Here is a 20,224-nt window from a genome sequence, read left to right as displayed (position 1 = left end):
AAGCAGCTGGAGGCTTGTTAGAAAGGCTTATAACAACAATAAAAAGAATAACAGAACAACCTGTGATCTTTTTAGAATGAAAATCAAACCCAATCAACCATGCAAAAGCCTAAAAAGAGGCCACCCAGTTCCTCCTCTCAAGTCAGCGTAAAAGTAACAATGTGGAGCTTTAGTACCATTCTGAAACACAACAGCTCAAAGTGTTAATAACCCAAGGTTAGAACAGTAGATCACTGAATTATGTAAACAACACAAGAGTGCTTAACCTCCCCCTCAAAAAACCCAAAACAACAGAGTTATGATTAGAGTTGTATAGATATGGATTTTCAGGGTTAACGGCCAAAAAATATCAGGTGCATAATAAGATAGAAAGATAATAGAAAAGTGAAATAGGAAACAGATGTAGGCTGGCTTTAGAGTGTAGTACAGTGCAGTATTACTGTACAGATTTGGTTTAGCTGTCTTTGTTGGGTGTAGGGGCTGTGGAAGGCAGGCTGGTGGAGCAAAAACAGGATGTGGCAAAGTGGTTTCATATTCAGCACAGCTTTTTGAACATGATGCACTCTTTTGATAGGTTCAGATATCACTGTTGTAATATGTAATTAAGTCCTTCGTTTGGGGGTTGATTAAAAAGAAATATAGATCAGGGTTTAGCTCTTAGGCTGCCTTCGGGTTCATGTACACCACCAGACTTGTTTTGTTGGTTTATATGTCCAATAAAGCAAAACCAAACCAAATTAACAAACTTCCAACTGAAAAAAAAAAAGAAAACTATATATATAAGTTCATTCACAGACCTGTGCAACAAGTAATGAGACATGCATGTTCTGCACGTGTACTTCACAGACTTCACACCTGCAGTTTCCAAGTGACTTGTCAACCTCGCAAGGAACAAATTCAAATTTGCACCTTCCTCTTTCCATAAATAATTGTGTGTTTCCTTATCTGTGCTCATCACCACACCCCGTCAAAGTCTCTCTTTAATCTCTGCTCTCACCACCTCCTCGGAGGGCTTCAGCGAGCACTTTCTGCATCACATGTCATGCATCACCCCCCTGCTGTCTCTCTCTCTCACTTTTTTTCTTCTTCTTCTTTTTCTACGCACTCGTTCTAACACACCCTAAATGACACAAGTCAGCCTCTTTGCCATTCTTCGCTCTCCAGCAACACAAACAGTATCTCTCACTCACAACTTTGGTAAGTTTTTCGGGTTTTTTAAAAAAAATGTCCTTCCTGTTTTTCTCTTAAGCTCATTTTTGCTGCGCACATCTTTTACACTGAAACTGCTTTGTCTGCTTTTCCCCTGTTGTGATTTTTAATACTTTGGATTTTGAAGTACTTGAAGCATTTATTTAATCTATGCTAAGCTACATTTGAGGTACAATTACAGCACCTCAGGCAATAATTTGCAACTTAGATCAGTTATTCTGATCCATTTTGGCTTTAATTGCTCTTTGTAAGTGGACCTGCTTTAGTTCTTGATTAATTTTGCAATAGTTGATGTCGGCTCTCGGTCTGATGAACTCCGAGTGAAAAAGTTTCCACCCATGGCGGGCTGACTGATGCTGTTCAATTATCATTTTGACAGGAAACCAGCAAACGCTCTGAGCGGTCTGCAAAGCTTCCTGTCATCCTAGTGAACACAATTTAGAGTTTAACAAGGGCAGACTTCCTGTAACATCTCCAGTGTGAGTATGTATATAACTATAACCTGTGAGCCTGTGTTATGTTTTGGTAAAGATTGATTTAAAAAAAAACTTTCTAAATTTTAATGTGCAAAGAACACATTTGTATATGGAGAAAAAGTTTCAGGTTAACGCTGAGCAATGCATCAATGTTTCCTCTCGATTTAGAAAGCTACAATTAGTGATGCTTCATCATAAATCGTGCAATATTGTGCACTTGCTGTTCAGATGATAGGTCATTTCAGTAGTACCACTGCCGTTTTTGTGCAGTGTTGTGCATGCCTTAACTTTGTCAATTTACCTCTTTTTTAATTTCATGTTTAGATCCTGAGTATAAAATTCACCAATGGATCTCCTGATGACAAGTTCACAGCTGCTTTGAAAGCACCAGGAGTTTGTGACTGTAAAGTTCAGCCTGTAACTGAGACTCCAAACCATCCAGGAATTTTTTTTCTTTAATTCAACTGTAACTTCTTCCTAAGGAGGTAATGCACATTTTTAATTACATTTAATTGTAGCAAAGTCAGATTTGTGTCATTGCAACGAGTTAAAAGCCCTACACAAAGTCTGTGGCAGACTCTCAGTTTCCATTGTTTAAAAGTGCAAAGAGAGAAACAGCTTTCTGCTTTTGTGTTCCCTCAAGTGCACACACTGCATTGTTTTAAGTGATAAGGCACACCCTTGCTAAAATAAACAGTGAAAGCTGCTCTTAAAGCTAAAAATGTACCTATTTTTAGAAGTGCTTGTTTTGTGTGTGTGTGTGATAAACAGTGTTAATGACTTTCTTGCCAAGAGTTTGATAAAAAAAAAATATCATATTGCTGTCTATAAGAGAGTCAAATTTATGAGTTAAAAAATGTCTTCGGAGCGCCTTTGTAAAATGAAATAATTGCAATGACACATGTTCATCCAACTTTAAACCACCAGCTAACCTGACAAGCAGTTCTGCCCAGACCCAGAACTTGCTTACTGTGAGGTGATTAATGCGCAGCTATCCGTTACAATGGGTCTCTCATTTAACGAATCAAGCTAGACTATGAAAGGGACAAGGTTAGTTAGTACTTGACCACGGTTTGCTCCTGCTAGACCGAGCAGTCTTTCCACTGAAAGCTCCACCCACAGACACATTTTAATGCTCACATACAAATCCAGATAAATATATATCACACCTCACACCCTGTTGGCAAGTTATTGATTGAATGCATATGATTTCACATTAAGATCATTCAAAGAGACAAGGCTTGCTTGAAAGAGATTTTACTTGGCTATGTCAACGACCATCTTGAGTTTTCAAATGCCTAATGGGTTTTATGAAGAAAAAAAATCATATAGGAATTTATACATCAGCTTTGCCCCTTGTGTCCACCTGTGACTGATTTCCTTGTACTTCACCCTTCGTACTTAGCTAGTCTATCAGATTTCAGCCTTCAATTAAACGAAATTAGAATAATGTAAAATGTCATTTTTCTAATTTGACTTGGTAAGAATGTAAACAAACACATTTTCTGAAATCCTACATCACCAAAAGATTTATGAAAATGAACTGATTCCCCATGTGTGTTCATACTAATTCTGAACCTCTTCTCTGTCTTTCCTTCAGGAATGGACAGCAAAACTACGGTGGTGGCCCTTGTTGTCACCCTATTACTCCTCCTTGTTGTGCTCTTTGTACTGTACAAGAAGCTGAACAGGGAGGCTGAAGGGGAATATACAGTCCGACGCATTGTCTACAAGGAAGGAGGTCTCAGGGACCAGGCGAGAAGTGCAGCGTTAGCTGTGGGGGCACGTCTTGGGGTCCAGCTGTGGCCTGGAAGTGATGAAGAAGAGGAAGGGGAGGAAATGCAGGAAGTCCAAGATGAAGAAGAACAGGTGGACAGTGGTGGTAGTCAGGAGAGTGACACAGAGGGAGATGAAGAGGAGGAGGACAACGACACTGGTAATGCTAAGGAGAAAGAAAGTAATACTTCAAACGATGACTCAAGTATTGGGAGTTCAGAGGCAGGAGAGCAAACCAAACTTAACGATGAGTCTGAGCCAGAGGGAGAGACGGAAGATAAAAGTGAAGAAAAGGAGGAGAAAGTGGGAGAAGAGCAGAGTAAAGCTGAGGCAAGTGGAGGGCCGGGATTGCTGATAGATCTAAAGCAGTTCTCTGGAAGTGCGATCTGGTCTGAAGAAGGTGGTGAGGGTAAAGGTGACGTGACGGCGTTGTGAGAATCAGAAATAATGAATAAGACTGAGGAAACTGCCAAATCAGGATTTCACAAACATCAGCTTCATCCCCTAAATGTCTCCCCACTGCAAATTCCTTCTATTAGTCTAAAAAAATAAAATAAAATAAAAGATACATGCACCCACCCATTAAACCCAAAGAGCTTTAAACTTTCATGACCTCACTGACCTTGCTTTCCTCTGGTCAAATTTTTTTGATGAATAAAGCAGTTATATAAACATACAGGGGTACTCTAGATTGTAACTGTAAAGTGTAAAAAAAACCAATACTTGTCTATACTTTTTTGCTTTAAATGTTTATTTTAATCTACATAAGAAATTGAAAACTGGAAACTTTTTTTAGTGTTTTCTGCTCTGTTTTTTGTTGTTCTTTATGCCGTTTGTAGAAATAAAAAAAAAAGAGTAGTAATTAAATATAGTGAGAACAAAATAATGCGTTATTTGTTTTATTGAAAACAAGTGAATGTAACCGATCAAACTTTAAGTCAACATACATTTTATATGGTGTGTAAATGGTTGAAAATTTAATAAACCACATACTGAAAATACGAATGAATTGTATACTTTAAAAATATATAAAACATGCAGTAATGCTATCAGCGGAAGCATGTGTACATAACGTGATCATAGCATGACGAAGCTAAAATTCTTCCGTGTTTTATGTTTTTAGGGTTTTAGAGAAAAAACATGCTAGCGGTACGCCACAAGTTTCCTGTTGTATGCATTAACCGGAGCAAATACATATGAATAACAATATAACTTTCAATATTAAAGTCGTAATTACACCAAAATCAGCCACAATAGCGGTACAGCCATGAGTTACAGATAAATGCTCTCCTTGTTGATCATTCAGCCAATGGGGATGTAGCTCAGTGGTAGAGCGCATGCTTCGCATGTATGAGGTCCCGGGTTCAATCCCCGGCATCTCCAAAGATTTTTTTTTCAACTTTTATTTCCGTATAAGTTGTAAATGTTATAAAGTGCAATATTGTCACAGAAGTCACAGAAGAAGAGGTAAAAAATTTTAAAGCAATACGGCATAACTATATAGCAAACACCGTCACCTCAATGTGTGCGCGAGGTGAGGTAGGTTTGCGATTGGCCCAAAGCAGCCCGTGCTCGAATGTGATTGGACGGTGGATGCCTTGGAGGCGTGGGGGTGTTCATACACGCGAGCCTCAAAGATTTATTTTCACCCGTCCAGTACCTGATAGTTAAGTGAGAGCTGGTCGATGGAGGCATTTTGGATGAGCCAATAAGTAAAGCTAACTCCAAACTTAGTGTTCCGAAAATTTATTAGAGCGATTATGTAACACGGACACGGGATTTTACCTCATTCTTACAGTTATATTGGTGGATCAATACTAAACAAACTACTCTACAAAGCAGTGTTGTTGTTTGTTTGTTTTTACAGGAGGAGACGATTTAACGGGGTAAATATTAAAAATCTATTTTTAAAAAAAATCCTCCGTTTTTTGTCTGATTATATATATATTTTTAAATCTTACAGTTTACTATGAAAGTCGGTTCATGACAGTAACCTAGTTCACCACCGCCGCACCACCGTGAGCATCCAAGTTGCATTTTCTCCTCTCACCCAAACTTGACTGTGGCTGAGAATTGATTTCGGTAGACGTCACTCATCTGCATAGGGAGTAAAATGCAACCATCCTGGAAGGCTTCTGTTCTGTCTTTGCTTCCACGAAACGCTCTGTATCTCCCCCGTGCAATAAAAGGACCTAATAATTGCTGCACCTCCGAAACTACAAACATGGAAGGTACGGATTGCATGTGCTGTCATCCCGAAAGATGCACTTAGAAGCACAGATAGCACTGAAAACACATCTGGGTTGCAAACTGTCCAAGATGGATGCAGCGCCGCTGTGCGCAGGGCTGCGCGGCGGAGAGGCATCAGCGGGGTACCTTTAAACACCCGTCGCCCCGGCTTCTCCTTCATTTGTGCCTCGGTATTGTCATTTTTTGTTTTTGTTTTTCTGTCTTTTCAGGAGTAGGATGTTACTAGCATCCGCCGTAGTGGTATGGGAATGGCTGAACGAGCACGGACGCTGGCGGCCCTACAGCCCGGCTGTCTGTCATCACATCGAGGCAGTCATCCGGAGCGACCCGCGCTGTGGTAGTGTCGTCCTCGGCCAGGTGGACTCTCGCCTCTCGCCCTACATCATCGATTTGCATTCCATGCACCAGTTCCGACAGGACACAGGTGAGAAACGGGAGGGGGGAGAGGGGCGAGAGGGAGGGTGTGTTTGAGAGAGAGAGAGAGAGCGGTGGTGGTGGTGGTGGTGGTGGGGGGGGGGTGTAATGCTGAAGCTGAGCCTGAGGTGGAGGCCTTTTTTTCTTTTTTTTATGCTGGCGGGTTGTTATTGATAATCATCATGCAGAAGCTGATGGGTTTAGTGGTCTAAAGATCTCACTCAGTGACATAAATTGAATCATTTTCATCTTAAAATCTCAAATCATTGAATTGCCATCTTCACCAGTTCAGTGACACCCCCCTCCACACGGCCCCTAGATTTGTGCACTCCAGCATTGAAGAGGTTGGATTTTGAAAGGTGTCAGCTCTGAAGTGAGTCATTCCTGGCAGGAAGTGTGTGCTTGCCCATGCATGGGAAGGTTTTCATTGCAAAACACGGCCCTCGGTATTGTCTTCCAGGAGACACAAGCGGTGATCTGCCACAACTTCACCGAGCAGGCCAGGCAGGGTGGTATAAGACAAAGAAGGGGATTGTCAGACCCCCCCCCCCCCTTTTTTTCCCCCCTCTTTTTGGCAGACACCCCAACATTGGCCTTTTCTCAGCGCTGGCTGATAAAAGCTTTTGTCTGGTTTATTTTCTAAACCCGAAACCAGGCTGAAATGAGGGAGACAGGCAGGGTGCCCCAGTCTGAGGAAGAAAAGCAGTAGCAGCAAGAGAGGAGGAGAGGAATTTCAGGAGTGCGAGGACACTGAAAAAATGGGGTTGACAGGAGCAGAATTCGTGAACGAGCCCATATTATTATGCGTCTGTGCGTGGCAGGCCTCATGTGCTCAACAGTGCTTTATGTTTTGTGTGTTCATTAGTAGTGTGCAATGTTAAAGCTCCAGAGTCACAGTTGCGAAAAGTGTTATTTCACAGAATTTGTACGGTTTTCTGTTTTTCCCTGTTATTATTGCCAGTGAAGAGGCTCAAGTGTGAAGCATCCTTCTTAACGCAACGTATGCAGTGCTATCGGAAGCCGGGATTTGATGTGGGGAGCTTTTACAGTATAGAGACTCTGTGGAGTTTCTCTAGACACCCAGGGAAAGCAAACACAGTCAGCTTTGGGTCGGATCAAGGCTGCCAGCCAATCGGAATTCAGAACACCATGTGCTGTTACCAGGGGCAACCTGTTTGCCCAAATTCTTAGCAAGCAAACACAGACATGTAGAATTTGTTATGGTTGTAATCTACTTCTCCGCAGCAAATTGTAGTGCAGTCGCATTCCTCGTCTCGCGTCTACTTCTCATCGCCTGGCGTCATGTTGAGCAGACTCAGTGAAAAGTCGCTACAGAACTTCATATTCACAGTACAAGTCTTCTTTTTAATGTATACTAATATAGTTTACTGTTCAGTAATTCAGTCCATTGTGGCGTCTTCTTCAGGTACCCTAAGACCGGTGCGACGCAGCTTCTACGACCCCACATCAGCGCCAGGCCAGGGCTGGTTGTGGGAGTGGGAGAACGACGCTGGCAGCTGGACGGCATACGACACTGAGGTGGGCATTGCAATCCAGGCAGCGCGCGACCGTCAGCAGCCCTGGCTGGACCTGGCGCCGCTGGGTTTCTGCTACCTCATTGACTTCGAAAGTATGACCCAAATCAATGGGCAAACGCAGCGCTGCAGACGCATCCAGCGCCGTTCTGATCTGGCTTACCCGCTGGTATCTGGGCCACTACCCAAGTCTCACCATGCCTGGGGGCCAACGTCCATGCCTGGACACGGAGGACTTCTAAGTGTTGATGTATCTGGAGTGGGCATGGGGATCCGGATGAGCAGCAGTGGGACTGGAAACGGGAGTGCGTACCCCAGCGGGGCGCTCCCGGCTTCAGCCATCACTTCCTTGGGACAGCCATGCGCCTGTCAGCAGTGTATGCTGGTGCTAAGTGTCAAAGCAGGCACTATGTCGACCGCTCACACTCTCGGTCGAAGACCACCACAGACTAAACCACCAAGTCCCAAACTAAGCAGCCTCCCCATCCCAGGAGGCTCTTATTCACTAACCCTCCCTCGGCCTCCAACCCTGTCGAGGTCGCTTTCCCCCCACAGGACATCCATGGTTGGGGCGACAGGTGGATTCAACATAGGTGGTATGGGAGGTGCAGGAGGTATGAGCATGGTTGGTGCTAGCAGCGTTGGCACTACGAGCCTTGGCTACGGAGGAGGCTTCACCCATTCTCTTTCCCTTCTTGGGTCAGCCACAGCTGGTCTCTCCATCTCCTCCACAAGGCCCCCACCTCCTCCTCTCCCACCACCGCTGCCACCGCCCCCCCCGCCCTCCACTACGCTATCATCTTCCACCACCTCCACCCCTCACCCTTCCACCTCTGTCTCCTCTCTCTCCATTTCCTGTTCTGCCCCCGCAGCACCTGCCTCAGGGCCACCTCTCATCTCCACAGCTACATCCACCTGCACCCCATCACCTTCTGCCCGTGTCCTGGGTCCGGTGTCTTCATCCGGCGCTGCCGCGGCTGCTGCCTGCGCGGCGCCCCTGCCACCTCGGTCTAGCCTCGCAGGGCTGAGCCGTCCGGCGCTGCAGCGTATCGCCATGGCTCAGTCGCGTGCCCTTATCGCCTCTGGGTGAGTAGAAATACGCTGTAATGTTTCAGCACCTGTCTCTGTACGCAGAACCTGCTCGTATCCTGCAAAACCTATCAATGATGAGAACCCTCTCACTCACTCCACACTTCAACACGTCAGCTGTGAAATTAAACACGCCTTCCACACTTCTGAATGACAGGCTTATGTGTTTTTCTGAGCTTCTCTGTCATATGCTCTGTCAGCAAAACAAAGGTTGTAAAGTTCCTGTAAACCATGTTTTCAGTACATGGAAATTTAACAAATAACTTTCTAAGGCACTTGTATTTTTGTCACAACAATTTCACATCCGTTTTTTCACAGCCTGCAGTTCCTTGGTGTATTTTGCCTCGCATGCTCTCCTGGTATATCATGTGAATTGTTTCCAGATAGACCAGCAGTATAAAAATGCTCATATGATATGAAAGGTACCTACAAATCATGATCCAAGCACTAACACTATGTAATACTAAATACATGAAATGTTTCTGGGCATAAGATCCCATGCCAGTTCACTTTACACAAAAAAGCCCAATCAGGCATCAAGACATGTAAAAAGAAAACATTTTTAGACAGCAATTTCCTATTTGTTTGGGGCTGTCATTACACCGTGACAGCCCCAAACAACCATGTCTGACATCGATGCTCATTAGTATTTCTGAGCCTTTAATCTTTGTGACAAAGTCCACCAGGCTCAGTTACTTTCACGGAAATACAATGAAGGGCATTCAACAAAGAACAAAGTAAGCTCTCTCAAGTGTTTGCACATTCCAGAGATTAATCACGCAAACAGCAAATGGTGGTAAAGCTCTACAAACACACAGTAGCACAAGTGTCATCTTAAATCAAAGTAAAGTGAGGATGTTGTCAAAACAGCGTCATGAATAGTTCGTATCTGTCACTTAAATAGAAGAACTCTGGTATTTGTTGCTAGTCTTTCAATGAATGATGACCTGATCCAGCTTTTTTTCCTCGTTATGTGTAAAGAAACATCAGGCTCAACTTAAACAGCTTTTAAAACTTTGTAACATAAAATTTAAGAAATCCAGAATTTACTGAAATGTTGTCGCTGAGGACAGTTGTTGACTCTGGCTATATGGCTGAGCTTGTTTTAAATGTACAGAGTGAATGTAGGACCAGGAACCTGCCTGGATGTACTCATGATGGATAAAGACTTAGTTTGCAAGTACTTAACTCTAAGAGATGGGTTGGTAAGATTTACTGAATTGTCTGGGTAACTTGGTTAAAAAAAACCCTTTGGTACAATTAAATATAAAAAATGTGGATGTGGTGTAATGTGATGTAAAGATACTCAAAGATGCATCAAGAAACATTTTGAATGCTTGTAAAACAAGTCAGGGATGTCCAAAACGTGTCACTGAAAATCTTGATAAGAATTTAGAAATTTCCACTAAGGAACATTTTAGTGTACAGACATCAGCTGTGTAGCTGCTAAAGTTGTAATTTTTAAATTATTGTAAAAACAAATTTCTATAGTAAAAAATGAAAGTAACGTTTTGTCAAGTCACTCTACTGCCTGTAACTGTGCATCAGACAACATCATGGTGACCAAAGTAATTATGGTAGCTAGCAGCCACAGTTATCATTAAAATAAAGGCCCTTGTATTTTGACTGAAGACAAGGAGCTCCCAACTGCTGATTGCACTCCTGTTTAAAATTAAACAAAATAAATAGATATATACATACAACCAAATGTTTTCCTGTAATATACTGAAATCCATGAATCTACAGCAATTTCTATACATGTCATCTGGAACTTTTTGCATGGTGTTAGCTGTAACTTAAACTAAAAATGCCATGCAGTGGGAATTTATCTAAATATTTGCTAATGAATGCAATATATCAGGAGGATTAATGGCATAAAAACTAGGATTTAAAAATAGGCGTTCATGTTGCTTTTACTGCATATTCTGCAGCACCAGTCAGCAAAGAGTATACATATAATTAACAGTAACATGCTGTAATTCATATACAACAAAACTATAAAGTGTAACATTATATACTTCATTTTGCAGTCATCCATCACATTCATCCAGTTCCTGCCATGTGATTGCTGTGATTTGAGTTGGAATACGAGATGTTCTTACCTGCTATAACCTACAAAAAGATCTCCTTTTATTAGGGAGAAGGGTTTGATGTAACAGAGAATTTTGAAACTCTTTATCAGAGTGTCGCTTTATGACCGCGTGATCTTCCGGTGTTGACGAACTGAGTGCATGAGGATTAATGAAGGAAGTCGCAGTATCCACGTGTCGGAGCCAGAAGGCGCTGGTTAGTTGGATGTCTGGTCATGGTCAGGTGGAGGTGCGCTGTTCTTGCTGTGTAACTAGAATTTTTTTTTTTTTAAAAACACAGTTGTTGTGTTTAGTTTGCAGCTGGAGTTGTTTGTGGCGTTCACTGTGACTGAGGTAGCTGTTTTATATATAAAACTGCAGACATGCAGAGAAAATGCATGCGTGCATACTGCTCTGCATAGACCTAGTTTCTAGTTCCAAACATTAGACACATAACCATACACTGAAAAATAATTTCCATGTCCCCAGCACGGTGACCCAACTGTCTGAATCCTGGCATTAACTGAAACAACCTCAGTGAAACACCAGTTTTTACACCAGCTAAGCCTCAGATTAACACCAATCACAGCAGGATTAATATTTCTGCCTCGTTAATCTCCTCATTTTGTGTCAGGTGAGCTGCATGACAGAGCAATTCTTTAAACATATCAGGTGAGAGTCCAGCAGATGGTCACACCTGCTGCTGCGGTAAAACCACCGACGTCACCGATTCAGAATCGCTCTGATCCTGCCAGCCTGCTCACTGCTTTATCCCCATATCCATGCAACACAAGCGCGGTCACATCCAAACTGTTTTAAACCCGCTGAAACCAGTCATTATTTAAATCCATTGAAATGTGTGGATAATTAAGTTCACCCTTTTTAAAAAGTAAGTAATTAAGAAAGTACAACAATCAGGAGTTATTGCCCCTGTGAGGCATTTAACATCATTGAATTGCTGCTTCACCTTCCAGTGGGACCTTTCACCTGCTGTGCAATGATGTTATTCACAGAAGGAAATTACATGTAATTATTTTTAGCAAAATGAATTCTGCTGGGGGATTAGGGTAAAGTCTTAACAGAAATTACTTCAAATTGTAATTTTTCTTATCATTCAAAACCTTAAACTGTTACTGTTTGAAACTACTCGGCGCTACGGTCCTCAGTTAATTTTAAGGTTGCATTCATTATATAGAGTAAACTGTCAACCAGGCTGTATATGAAACATGGGCTTATAGTAGTAAATTATCAGTCACAGAGTAACCACACTCTAAATCATGCCCATGTACAAAATGATAATGATAATAAAATCATGTAAGAGGATATTTTCCAGACTTGTATATAGTCAGACTTCCAGTTTTGAAGTCTTAATTGTAGCGTGTTGGCCCCATCAATAATGTTTTCCTTTATTCTTATTTTTCTTTTTGTGGCAATGGATGGTGAGCTAAATTATCCACTGATGTTAGCAAGCTGCATCCAAAAACTGTAAAGGTGTAATGCACAGAAACAGATAGCCTGCTAAATAGTAATGAGTTAGTAATAAGATAGAAGTTCACTTATTAAGACTTGACTACAGACTTACTGGAATTTCTGTTAGTATGATTAGCTACTATTTTCAGATAACTGCATTAAAATTTCTCTACAAATGCACTTGAGATACCAGTTCAGTGACTCAGTTTAGCTGAAATGACGCTTAGCAAAAAGCCGCCAGTGTCACCATCCATCTGTTGCACTTATACAGTTTAGTGGTTAGTGACACAGACCTAGCGACCAGTCAGTGAGCGCCTTGGCAACTTTTGGCCGCTAGGGAAAAATATGTATTGAAAAATGTGACTGGTTACTGAATGCTTGCTGCATGAAACAGTTGTAATGAGTGTGTTGCACCAAAACCATCCTTGCAGTTGCATTGGTTGCAAGCAGATTGCCACGGTCACTTATAGTTTGCATCTAAGACACCAAATTCATTGACTGAAAGATGTTGACTGCAGCTGAAACCAGCACCTTTCCAAAGGCACATTTTTCCATTTCTGGTTTGCATTGCACTCTTCAACCAATTTCACTGAGTGACAATGAGCAACCTGCAGCAATCCCCCACCAGCTGGTTGGCCAATACATTTTCCCTAGTGACAGATATGACTGGGGCCTTCTGAGAGTGTGTTATTAAGAGGAAGATTAAATCGAGTTGCCCAAACAATTTCTTTGTACCAACTAGTAAACATTCCTGTTCTAAAGCTGGTAAAACATTAACATGGAAGTCTCTGGGCTGTTCTCCCTTTTGGAGCCAGCGTGAAAAGGTATGTGGGTTATCACTACACTGATGACTTTTTGCCTTGCACATATCCTCTTTTGCTGTCAATGGGTCCAAAATATTTATGTGTTGAGCTTTAATTATTCAAATCTACAGAAGAATTCAAGCTGCAGTGAATTTAACCAAGCAGCTCGCTTTTACTTTCTGGAGAGGATCAAGTAGAATTTCTTTAAGACCACAAAAGATGAGCACATGCTGCAGTAGCAAAGGAAGCACAAGACACATGTACATACAAACTGTAGCAAGAAAACATGATGACAAATTGAGGAAGTGTGGTACCAGAAGATGTTAAAGAACTCTCATACTGGATTTAAACAGTCTGCTGAAAAAACAAAAATATTGTAGCATTTATGCGGTTTAGTTAAAAAATAGTACTATGTAAGTTTGTTATGTAAAAGAATTTCCTTTAGTAGATGGATTGATGAGCTGTTGTTGAGAGTTTGCCTGCAGTGAAATTGAGCAGATGGTTTGTAAGTGAGGCGTTAGCGTGTCGGGGGTCTTCAGCGTCACAGATGCATCACAGTGACGAGAGTTTCCATTGGTCGGCGCACCTGCTTTTTCTGCACTGCCTATGCTTGTCTCCATAAAAAGTAACCCGTCATCATTCGAGCCCGATGACTGGATTTACTTCTGCTTCAAGTTTTAATCAACCAATTTGTTTATTAGATTTGATTCAGGGTGTGAGCTTGTGTTGCCATATGCGGTGGCTTGTGCGTTTCCATCATCCAGCGCTCCAGATGGACTCCGCTCTAATGCCGATAGCTTAACCGAGATCAGAGAAACGTGACTGGCCGACACGCCCCGGCTTGTTTTCTTAACCTTTCTCCACTTTTCTTCCACCTCATACTGCTCACTTATTCCCGCCGGACACACAAATAAAATGCCAGTCAACATTTACCCGTTAGAGATCGAGTCGGTCGGTCGACGTTTTCTTAGTCACGTAAGGAGCATGCTCAGACGGAGTTAATACCACAGCTAGGACACTTTGTTGGTAAACAAACAAATATAGAGCCACAGCACCGTGTAATCAGGTTGACCAGTACAGGAACCTGAACAGTCTAGTAATTCCTTACTGTGAGGTTTTCCATGCCATCGTCACATCATTTACTTAGAGAGGGAAATTACAGGGTTTTTTCTTGTCTTTTTTACATTTTATTATGTATTCTATTAACTGTAGAATAGTCTGAGCTCTTCTAGTCACACAGGAGTCACTGTTCCTCAAAAGCTCAATTTTTCTTTAGTGACTTCAAGATAAGCAGGTTCAATTCTGCATATGTTAAAATGACTCCCAGATTTGTCATCGCATCTATTTAAAGCTCTGTCCAAAGCTAAGTCACGATCACAAATAAGACATTATATGAATCTATAATAAGTGAAGAAAGTATCAGTCATTTATCTTCAGCTCTAGAAATGCATTTTGAATTTGATGACTACCAAAAACACAATCAACTTATACAAAGAGAAATAAAAGTACTCTCAGTTTTTCTACGTGATAAAGGAGTATAATTACAGAAAACGTTCTGCCCAGACTGTCCTGTATCTATAAAACAACGTTTTTGTTGATTGAAAAAAAAAAATCTTTGAAATCTCTAATAGATGAAATAGATGATGAGAAACAGGAACTTGTCTGTCACTTGATTGTTTACACTCACTTAACTACTTTGGTGTAGTATGAATGGCTGTGGGGGAGGTTTTTTATCAGCAGGAAAAGCTTTAAAACTTAAAAGTACAGTTAAAAATCCAAAATGCATGCCCTCCTTCATATATCCAGCCGGCCGGATTGGGGTCTTTACTAGGCCAATTCTAGAACCAGGGCCTTATGTTTGCTTTTGTAGTCTTACTCGAAACACTTTAGACTAGAAACCACATTTTCAGTCATACATAGAGTCCTTTATTTTACACTCTATATCTGCTGTGTTTACCCCACATGTAAACCAGTCACCCTAACATGCATGTCTATTTTGCTGTGGTCGAAGCGACCTGCTGAACTTCAAACTGAGCGTCAGAATCAGGAGGAAAGATAATTTAAGTGACTTTGATCATGGTGTGGTAGTTGGTGCCGGACGGGCTGGTCTCAGTTATGTTTGTGATTTTCAGATTTAGTACATGTTGATTCACTAACGACATCAGAGTACTAAATCAGCTTTTTAAAGTCAGAGGGATTCTTTTGTATCGCCATATTGTAACTCGTACAGTCACCAACCTGGTGCTGCCTTATGACAGCCTGGCAGTGTGATGTAGCATCTGACAGGTAATCCCTGCTGTAACGAATCTCTGGCCTACAACCAGAGTTTAGCCACCAGATGGAAACAGGTGGATTAGGCCTATAAAAGAGGAGAGCGATCTAACACCGGCACACAGGCAGAGGAAGAGGGAGACGGGGGCAGACACACTGACACACTAAAGAACAGAAGAGTGAGAAACCAGTGGAGAGGAAGCTTAAAAAACGTATCATCTGCATATCGCTGCTGGAATATTTTTGACTCGTATCTGTGGTTTTTGGCACTTTCGAGCAAGAGCGATGACTGTTATCAAAAGTGGCAGACCGTAAGTACGCTCGTCTGATGGGTCAGACACAGCCGTGACTCTCCCTGTGTGCTATACACATTACAGCTGTGCTTAAAGTTACTGTAGCATTTCAATATGTTCATAACAAATTTGACATACTAAACAGCATTTTTAAATATCTTGAACAAAAACTGGAGGTTAAAATGAACAATCATGTCACCTCCTTGTATAAAAATCAAAGCTGCTTTTGTTGGAGTTGATGGATTTTAGCTTAAAGTGTTTATAATTTTGTGATCACCGACCCTGGGATATTACAAGTATTGTTACTGAGAAAATAAAGCAGCCAAGGCTCTGGTGCTGCCATTTAATCCCAAACATATGTGGCAATTATAGGGCAGCATGTCAATCCGTGTTTGTTTCTCCACTTGACTCGGCAAAAGCTCCTTAACCTGCTGACTCTAAGTAAGGTGGAGGCGAGCATCTGCTGTATCTAACTGCACCTGTTCACAGGTGACTCGTCAGATTTCTTCAGTCTGCGTGGAGGTGACCTGGCCTGTGTCAGCCATCAGTAGATTCATACAGCTTTGTTTTCCTTGTTGCAGAGTGCCAACAGTTCCAGTGAAGAACCTGAATGGATCCAGTCCTGTACATCCTGCACTGGCAGGTAACCTATGCTAACTACCTGAATCAATCCAAATGATTTAGACTGGATCATTCTCATAACACAAGAGCTCATCCAGCTTTGTGTATGCAATAGGAATGTATGAGTAGTATGTCTCATGCCCCCTCTTCTGGCTATATTCAGGTATAACAGGCATCTTGATGAGCGCAGCAGGGCTTCCTGTCTGCCTGACCCGCCCTCCCAAGCTGGTGCTTCATCCTCCACCTGTCAGCAAGAGCGACCTCAAACCTGTCCCAGGGTTGGGCCACTGCTGTCGCAAGACCACAAAGAAACAGGCCCGGAAAGGTGAGCTAGTTGTGATTTGAAGAAGAGCAAATGTGCTTTGTGACTATAATGAAATTCTCACTGAATTTTGTGTTTCTGTCTGTAGGCAAGACTCCAGAGGAAGTGGTGAAGCGCTACCTCCAGAAAGTGCGAAACCCCCCAGAGGAGGTGAGTTCTCTCCCTATGGAGGGCATTTATCTAGCAAGTCTATTTATGATGGAGACGTCATAGCTTCCAGCAACATCTCTTAGAAATCTAACGTATAAAACAGAGCCCGTGTTTGGGACAATAATGACCAGTAAAATGATGTTGGACTTTGATGGGATTCATTCTTAATAACTTTTAAAATACTTTCAGAGCAAAATACAGCAAAAACGTAAAATATTGGGCCAAATTTCTCTCTTTGAGGCTCAGGACTTATACTCCTGATTATATAACTGAAAAAGGTGGGAGGGAAAATAACCACATCTGCACTATTCTCAGTTTCAGGAGCAAATTACATAGTAGAATTGTTTTGGTGTCCATATTTTTACGTGGTAGAAGTGTAGAAGGTGTACTAATGCTGCTCAAAGCCATGACACGTGCTGAAAGTTGTTGGGAGGTGATCAAACATTAAAAAAGAGCTGCACAGTGTAGCCTCAACAATGTGTCGTGATATTTTAGGGAAATTTGTGACAACGATATTTCTGATGACATAGGGAAAGATACCTGAATAACATTTTACCTTTAATTGCAGCTTGCAGGGAGCAGCATTTATTGTAGTGCAGTAGTAGTGACACAGCGCAAGTCAAATGTAAGCACTCCAATGTCTGGAGTCGCTGGATTACAGATATCTGATAACATAAAATACCGGTATTATCTCAAACAGCATGATGTGGCACGTGCTGATAATTTGAAAATCTCTTTTCTGCAGTGGACAGAACTCAAACTGTCCTTTATCTTTCTATGTCAGGATTGCACCATCTGTATGGAGGCCTTGCCCGGACCATCGGGCTACAAAGGTCCTGGTGTGGGTGGCATCTCCAGGGCCGAGTCGGTGGGTCGTCTGGCACAATGCGGTCACCAGTACCACCTGCAGTGCCTCGTTGCTATGTACAATAACGGCAACAAGGACGGCAGCCTGCAGTGTCCCACCTGCAAGACCATTTACGGAGTAAAGACTGGCAACCAGCCACCCGGCAAGATGGAGTACCATGTCATCCCGCACTCCCTGCCTGGCCACCCAGACTGCAAAACCATCCGGATCATATACAACATCCCTCCTGGCATCCAGGTACATTCAGTATATCGGTGTTTATGTGGTGCTAGCAGCGTCTCTTTTTGAATGAAGTGACAAACTGTTCTTCTTCTGGTCTTCAGGGCCCAGAGCACCCAAATCCAGGCAAACCCTTCACTGCACGTGGGTTCCCCAGACACTGCTACCTTCCTGACAGCGAGAAGGGACGCAAGGTATACATAGAAATGTCTCTTCTTTTGAATTTCAGATGGGCAAGATGGTCATATATTAACACGTGTTCTTTATTAACCCTTTGCAGGTTCTGAGGCTGCTTCTGGTAGCGTGGGATCGTAGGCTCATTTTTTCTGTGGGTACGTCGAGCACTACAGGTGAGAGCGACACGGTCATCTGGAACGAGGTGCATCACAAGACCGAGTTCGGCTCCAACCTCACGGGCCACGGGTACCCCGACCCCGGCCACCTGGACAATGTCCTCGAAGAGCTCAAAGCTCAGGGCATCACCGAGGAGGAGTGTCTACCCAGAGACTGAGCAGAGACATTCACAGCACTGAAGACACTAGAAGATACCAGGCGTGAGTCTTTAAACACAATCCTGGGACGGGGATCCGCAGCTAGACGGACCAGTTCTTTTCAAAGTGTGACGAAACGAACAGAGGAAACTTTTACACCAGATGATGGAGAAGGACTATAAAACAAAAGCCCCAACTGAAATAGCTTCAGCAGAATTTGCTGCGACTCAATTTTTTTTTTCTCTTACGACTGCATGAGTCAGTTTTGATACGTACGTGGGGAATCATTTTCTTTCCTGATGCAGTAATGGTGTCAAGGTTGCCGATGTTACTCAGTGAGACATTTGAGACCACTGTGCACATACGAGTCATTGTTAGTTTGTGGGGGGGGAACAAAAACTGTCATTTATACTGTCAGACTTCATATCAAGAATGTAACTAACTGATTTTGTTTTTCTTAAGTGATGAAGTGTTTACCACTCCTGCTGCTGCTGAACCGAATGGAAGTGAAATTTAAGAAATTAATGTGGGTTCGTTTTTAAAGTGTTAGTCCACAAGCAGAAGCATATAAATCCTCCAAATGTTTGACTGGATATCTGAGCATGGATATTTGCTGACCTCTAGTGGTACTTTTCCAGAACTACATTCCTTTTTAGGTTTGATTTTTAACTTGTGTTCTTGTATGTTATGAATACTTCATATATTATATGATATCGGTTCCATTAATCCATGTTTTTTATACTATAATTTCACATTTTGTTTAATATGCTGTGTTCCATTGTATTGTTTTTGGGTTTGGCTTGACAGACAAAGACATGGGAGGGAAGTTTAGATAAGCTGTTGGTGTACCAGAGTTTGCCTGATACTTTATATGCCATTTACCAGCCCCTTTCTTTAAAAACAATCATTTTTTTTAGTATTTTTCTATTTAAGAAATAAGCTGACATTCCTGAATCCTTTGGCCCTGAGAGCATGGGTGTATTTAACAGCTTTCTATGTCTTCTTGTATCTGCATTAATGTTAATGACTGATAGAAGAAACCCTATCGTGGATTAATCCATTACCCCCCTAGGAGGCGTAAATTCCCCAAAAGCTAGGATTGGACCTCCTGCCTGAGCTCAGATTTGCACAGTGTTTTTTACTTAGTGTCAAAAGGAAACAGCTTGTATCTACTGTATTTTTTTTCCTTTTATTGTGTAGGATACACACCAGCCTCAAATGCTCTAATCACACTACAGAATGTGGTCAGCGGTTGTATTTGTCATGTTTTGTTTTTTGCCATGCGCGGTCTAAAAGACTATCTTGATGTGGGTCCAGCTTGGGCCAAAGTGGTCCACTGTGGACCAGGTTGTTATGTTAAAGAGAAATGCAGCAGTATGTGTCAACATACTAATGTAGGCCAACATCAAAAGCATTTTTACTTTATGATATTTTATGTATGCACTGTATTCTATGTATATGTTTTATGTGCATAAATTTGCATTAAACATTTTTCTAAGGTTCAAAGAGAAAGCCTGAAGCCTCAACTTTTTTATTTTTTTTATTTTTAAGAAGTGATGATCAAGTCTGACTATTTGACTTTCTTGGAAGGTAGCTCTTTAAACTTTTGTTTTGCTAAGATAAAAACTTATTAAAAACAGGTATATTCAAAACAAAACAAAAAAGCAAATGATATCGGGGTTAAATTTTAGTGGCTTTTGATAAGAAGCAGTCCCGGTGTGTGACCAAGCACAGTAGTAATGTCTGTGTTGAGTCTGCTAACATTAGCAGTGAGTTGTAGCACTGACGCTATTAAAAAGTTAGCTAGATATTACAGCTTTACTTATTAAATAAAGTAACTTGTTATTATAGTTATTTTTGTGATAAGAAAAATTAACACCATATTTCAAACATTTGTT

General features: G+C 41.8%; 2 protein-coding genes and 1 non-coding gene across 4 annotated transcripts; all 3 read left to right on the top strand.

Annotated features, from left to right (window-relative positions):
* Nucleotides 1-999: 999 nt before the first annotated feature.
* On the top strand, nt 1,000-4,183 carry LOC147335813 (uncharacterized). Its single transcript, XM_086282467.1, has 4 exons — nt 1,000-1,197; nt 1,589-1,688; nt 2,010-2,170; nt 3,286-4,183. Exon 4 carries the CDS (start codon nt 3,288-3,290, stop codon nt 3,894-3,896), a length of 609 nt encoding a protein of 202 aa, XP_086138593.1. The 5' UTR covers nt 1,000-1,197; nt 1,589-1,688; nt 2,010-2,170; nt 3,286-3,287; the 3' UTR covers nt 3,897-4,183.
* Nucleotides 4,184-4,772: 589 nt separating this feature from the next.
* Nucleotides 4,773-4,844, top strand: trnaa-cgc (transfer RNA alanine (anticodon CGC)). The gene has a single exon. It is a non-coding gene; the product is annotated as a tRNA-Ala (tRNA).
* Nucleotides 4,845-5,097: 253 nt separating this feature from the next.
* dtx4a (deltex 4, E3 ubiquitin ligase a) lies at nt 5,098-19,853 on the top strand. 2 transcript variants are annotated; one of them, XM_086282444.1, is made up of 9 exons: nt 5,098-5,692; nt 5,921-6,135; nt 7,552-8,746; nt 16,237-16,298; nt 16,440-16,601; nt 16,687-16,748; nt 17,533-17,853; nt 17,940-18,029; nt 18,116-19,853. In XM_086282444.1, exons 2-9 carry the CDS (start codon nt 5,928-5,930, stop codon nt 18,344-18,346), a joined length of 2,331 nt encoding a protein of 776 aa, XP_086138570.1. In that variant the 5' UTR covers nt 5,098-5,692; nt 5,921-5,927; the 3' UTR covers nt 18,347-19,853. The 2 variants fall into 2 exon arrangements, with proteins under 2 accessions (XP_086138570.1, XP_086138578.1); XM_086282452.1 differs by having other exon boundaries at nt 5,098-6,135.
* Nucleotides 19,854-20,224: the final 371 nt, after the last annotated feature.

The sequence above is a fragment of the Aulonocara sp. 'chitande type north' Nkhata Bay genome, linkage group LG3 (assembly GCF_057382095.1).
Source record: "Aulonocara sp. 'chitande type north' Nkhata Bay isolate Kocher_YH1m ecotype deep benthic linkage group LG3, A_spYH_male_GT1.1, whole genome shotgun sequence".
NCBI classification, from domain to species: domain Eukaryota; kingdom Metazoa; phylum Chordata; class Actinopteri; order Cichliformes; family Cichlidae; genus Aulonocara; species Aulonocara sp. 'chitande type north' Nkhata Bay.
The sequence above is the reverse complement of the archived record's forward strand: the minus strand, read 5'-3'. Positions and strand labels throughout refer to the sequence as shown.

Excerpts from the sequence above, each read along its gene's own strand:
- LOC147335813 (XM_086282467.1), top strand. The coding sequence starts at position 3,288 with ATGGACAGCAAAACTACGGTGGTGGCCCTTGTTGTCACCCTATTACTC.
- dtx4a (XM_086282444.1), top strand. The coding sequence starts at position 5,928 with ATGTTACTAGCATCCGCCGTAGTGGTATGGGAATGGCTGAACGAGCAC. Across the intron at positions 6,136-7,551 it reads CCAGTTCCGACAGGACACAG|GTACCCTAAGACCGGTGCGA; the intron begins GTGAGAAACGGG and ends CGTCTTCTTCAG. Across the intron at positions 17,854-17,939 it reads ACATCCCTCCTGGCATCCAG|GGCCCAGAGCACCCAAATCC; the intron begins GTACATTCAGTA and ends TCTGGTCTTCAG.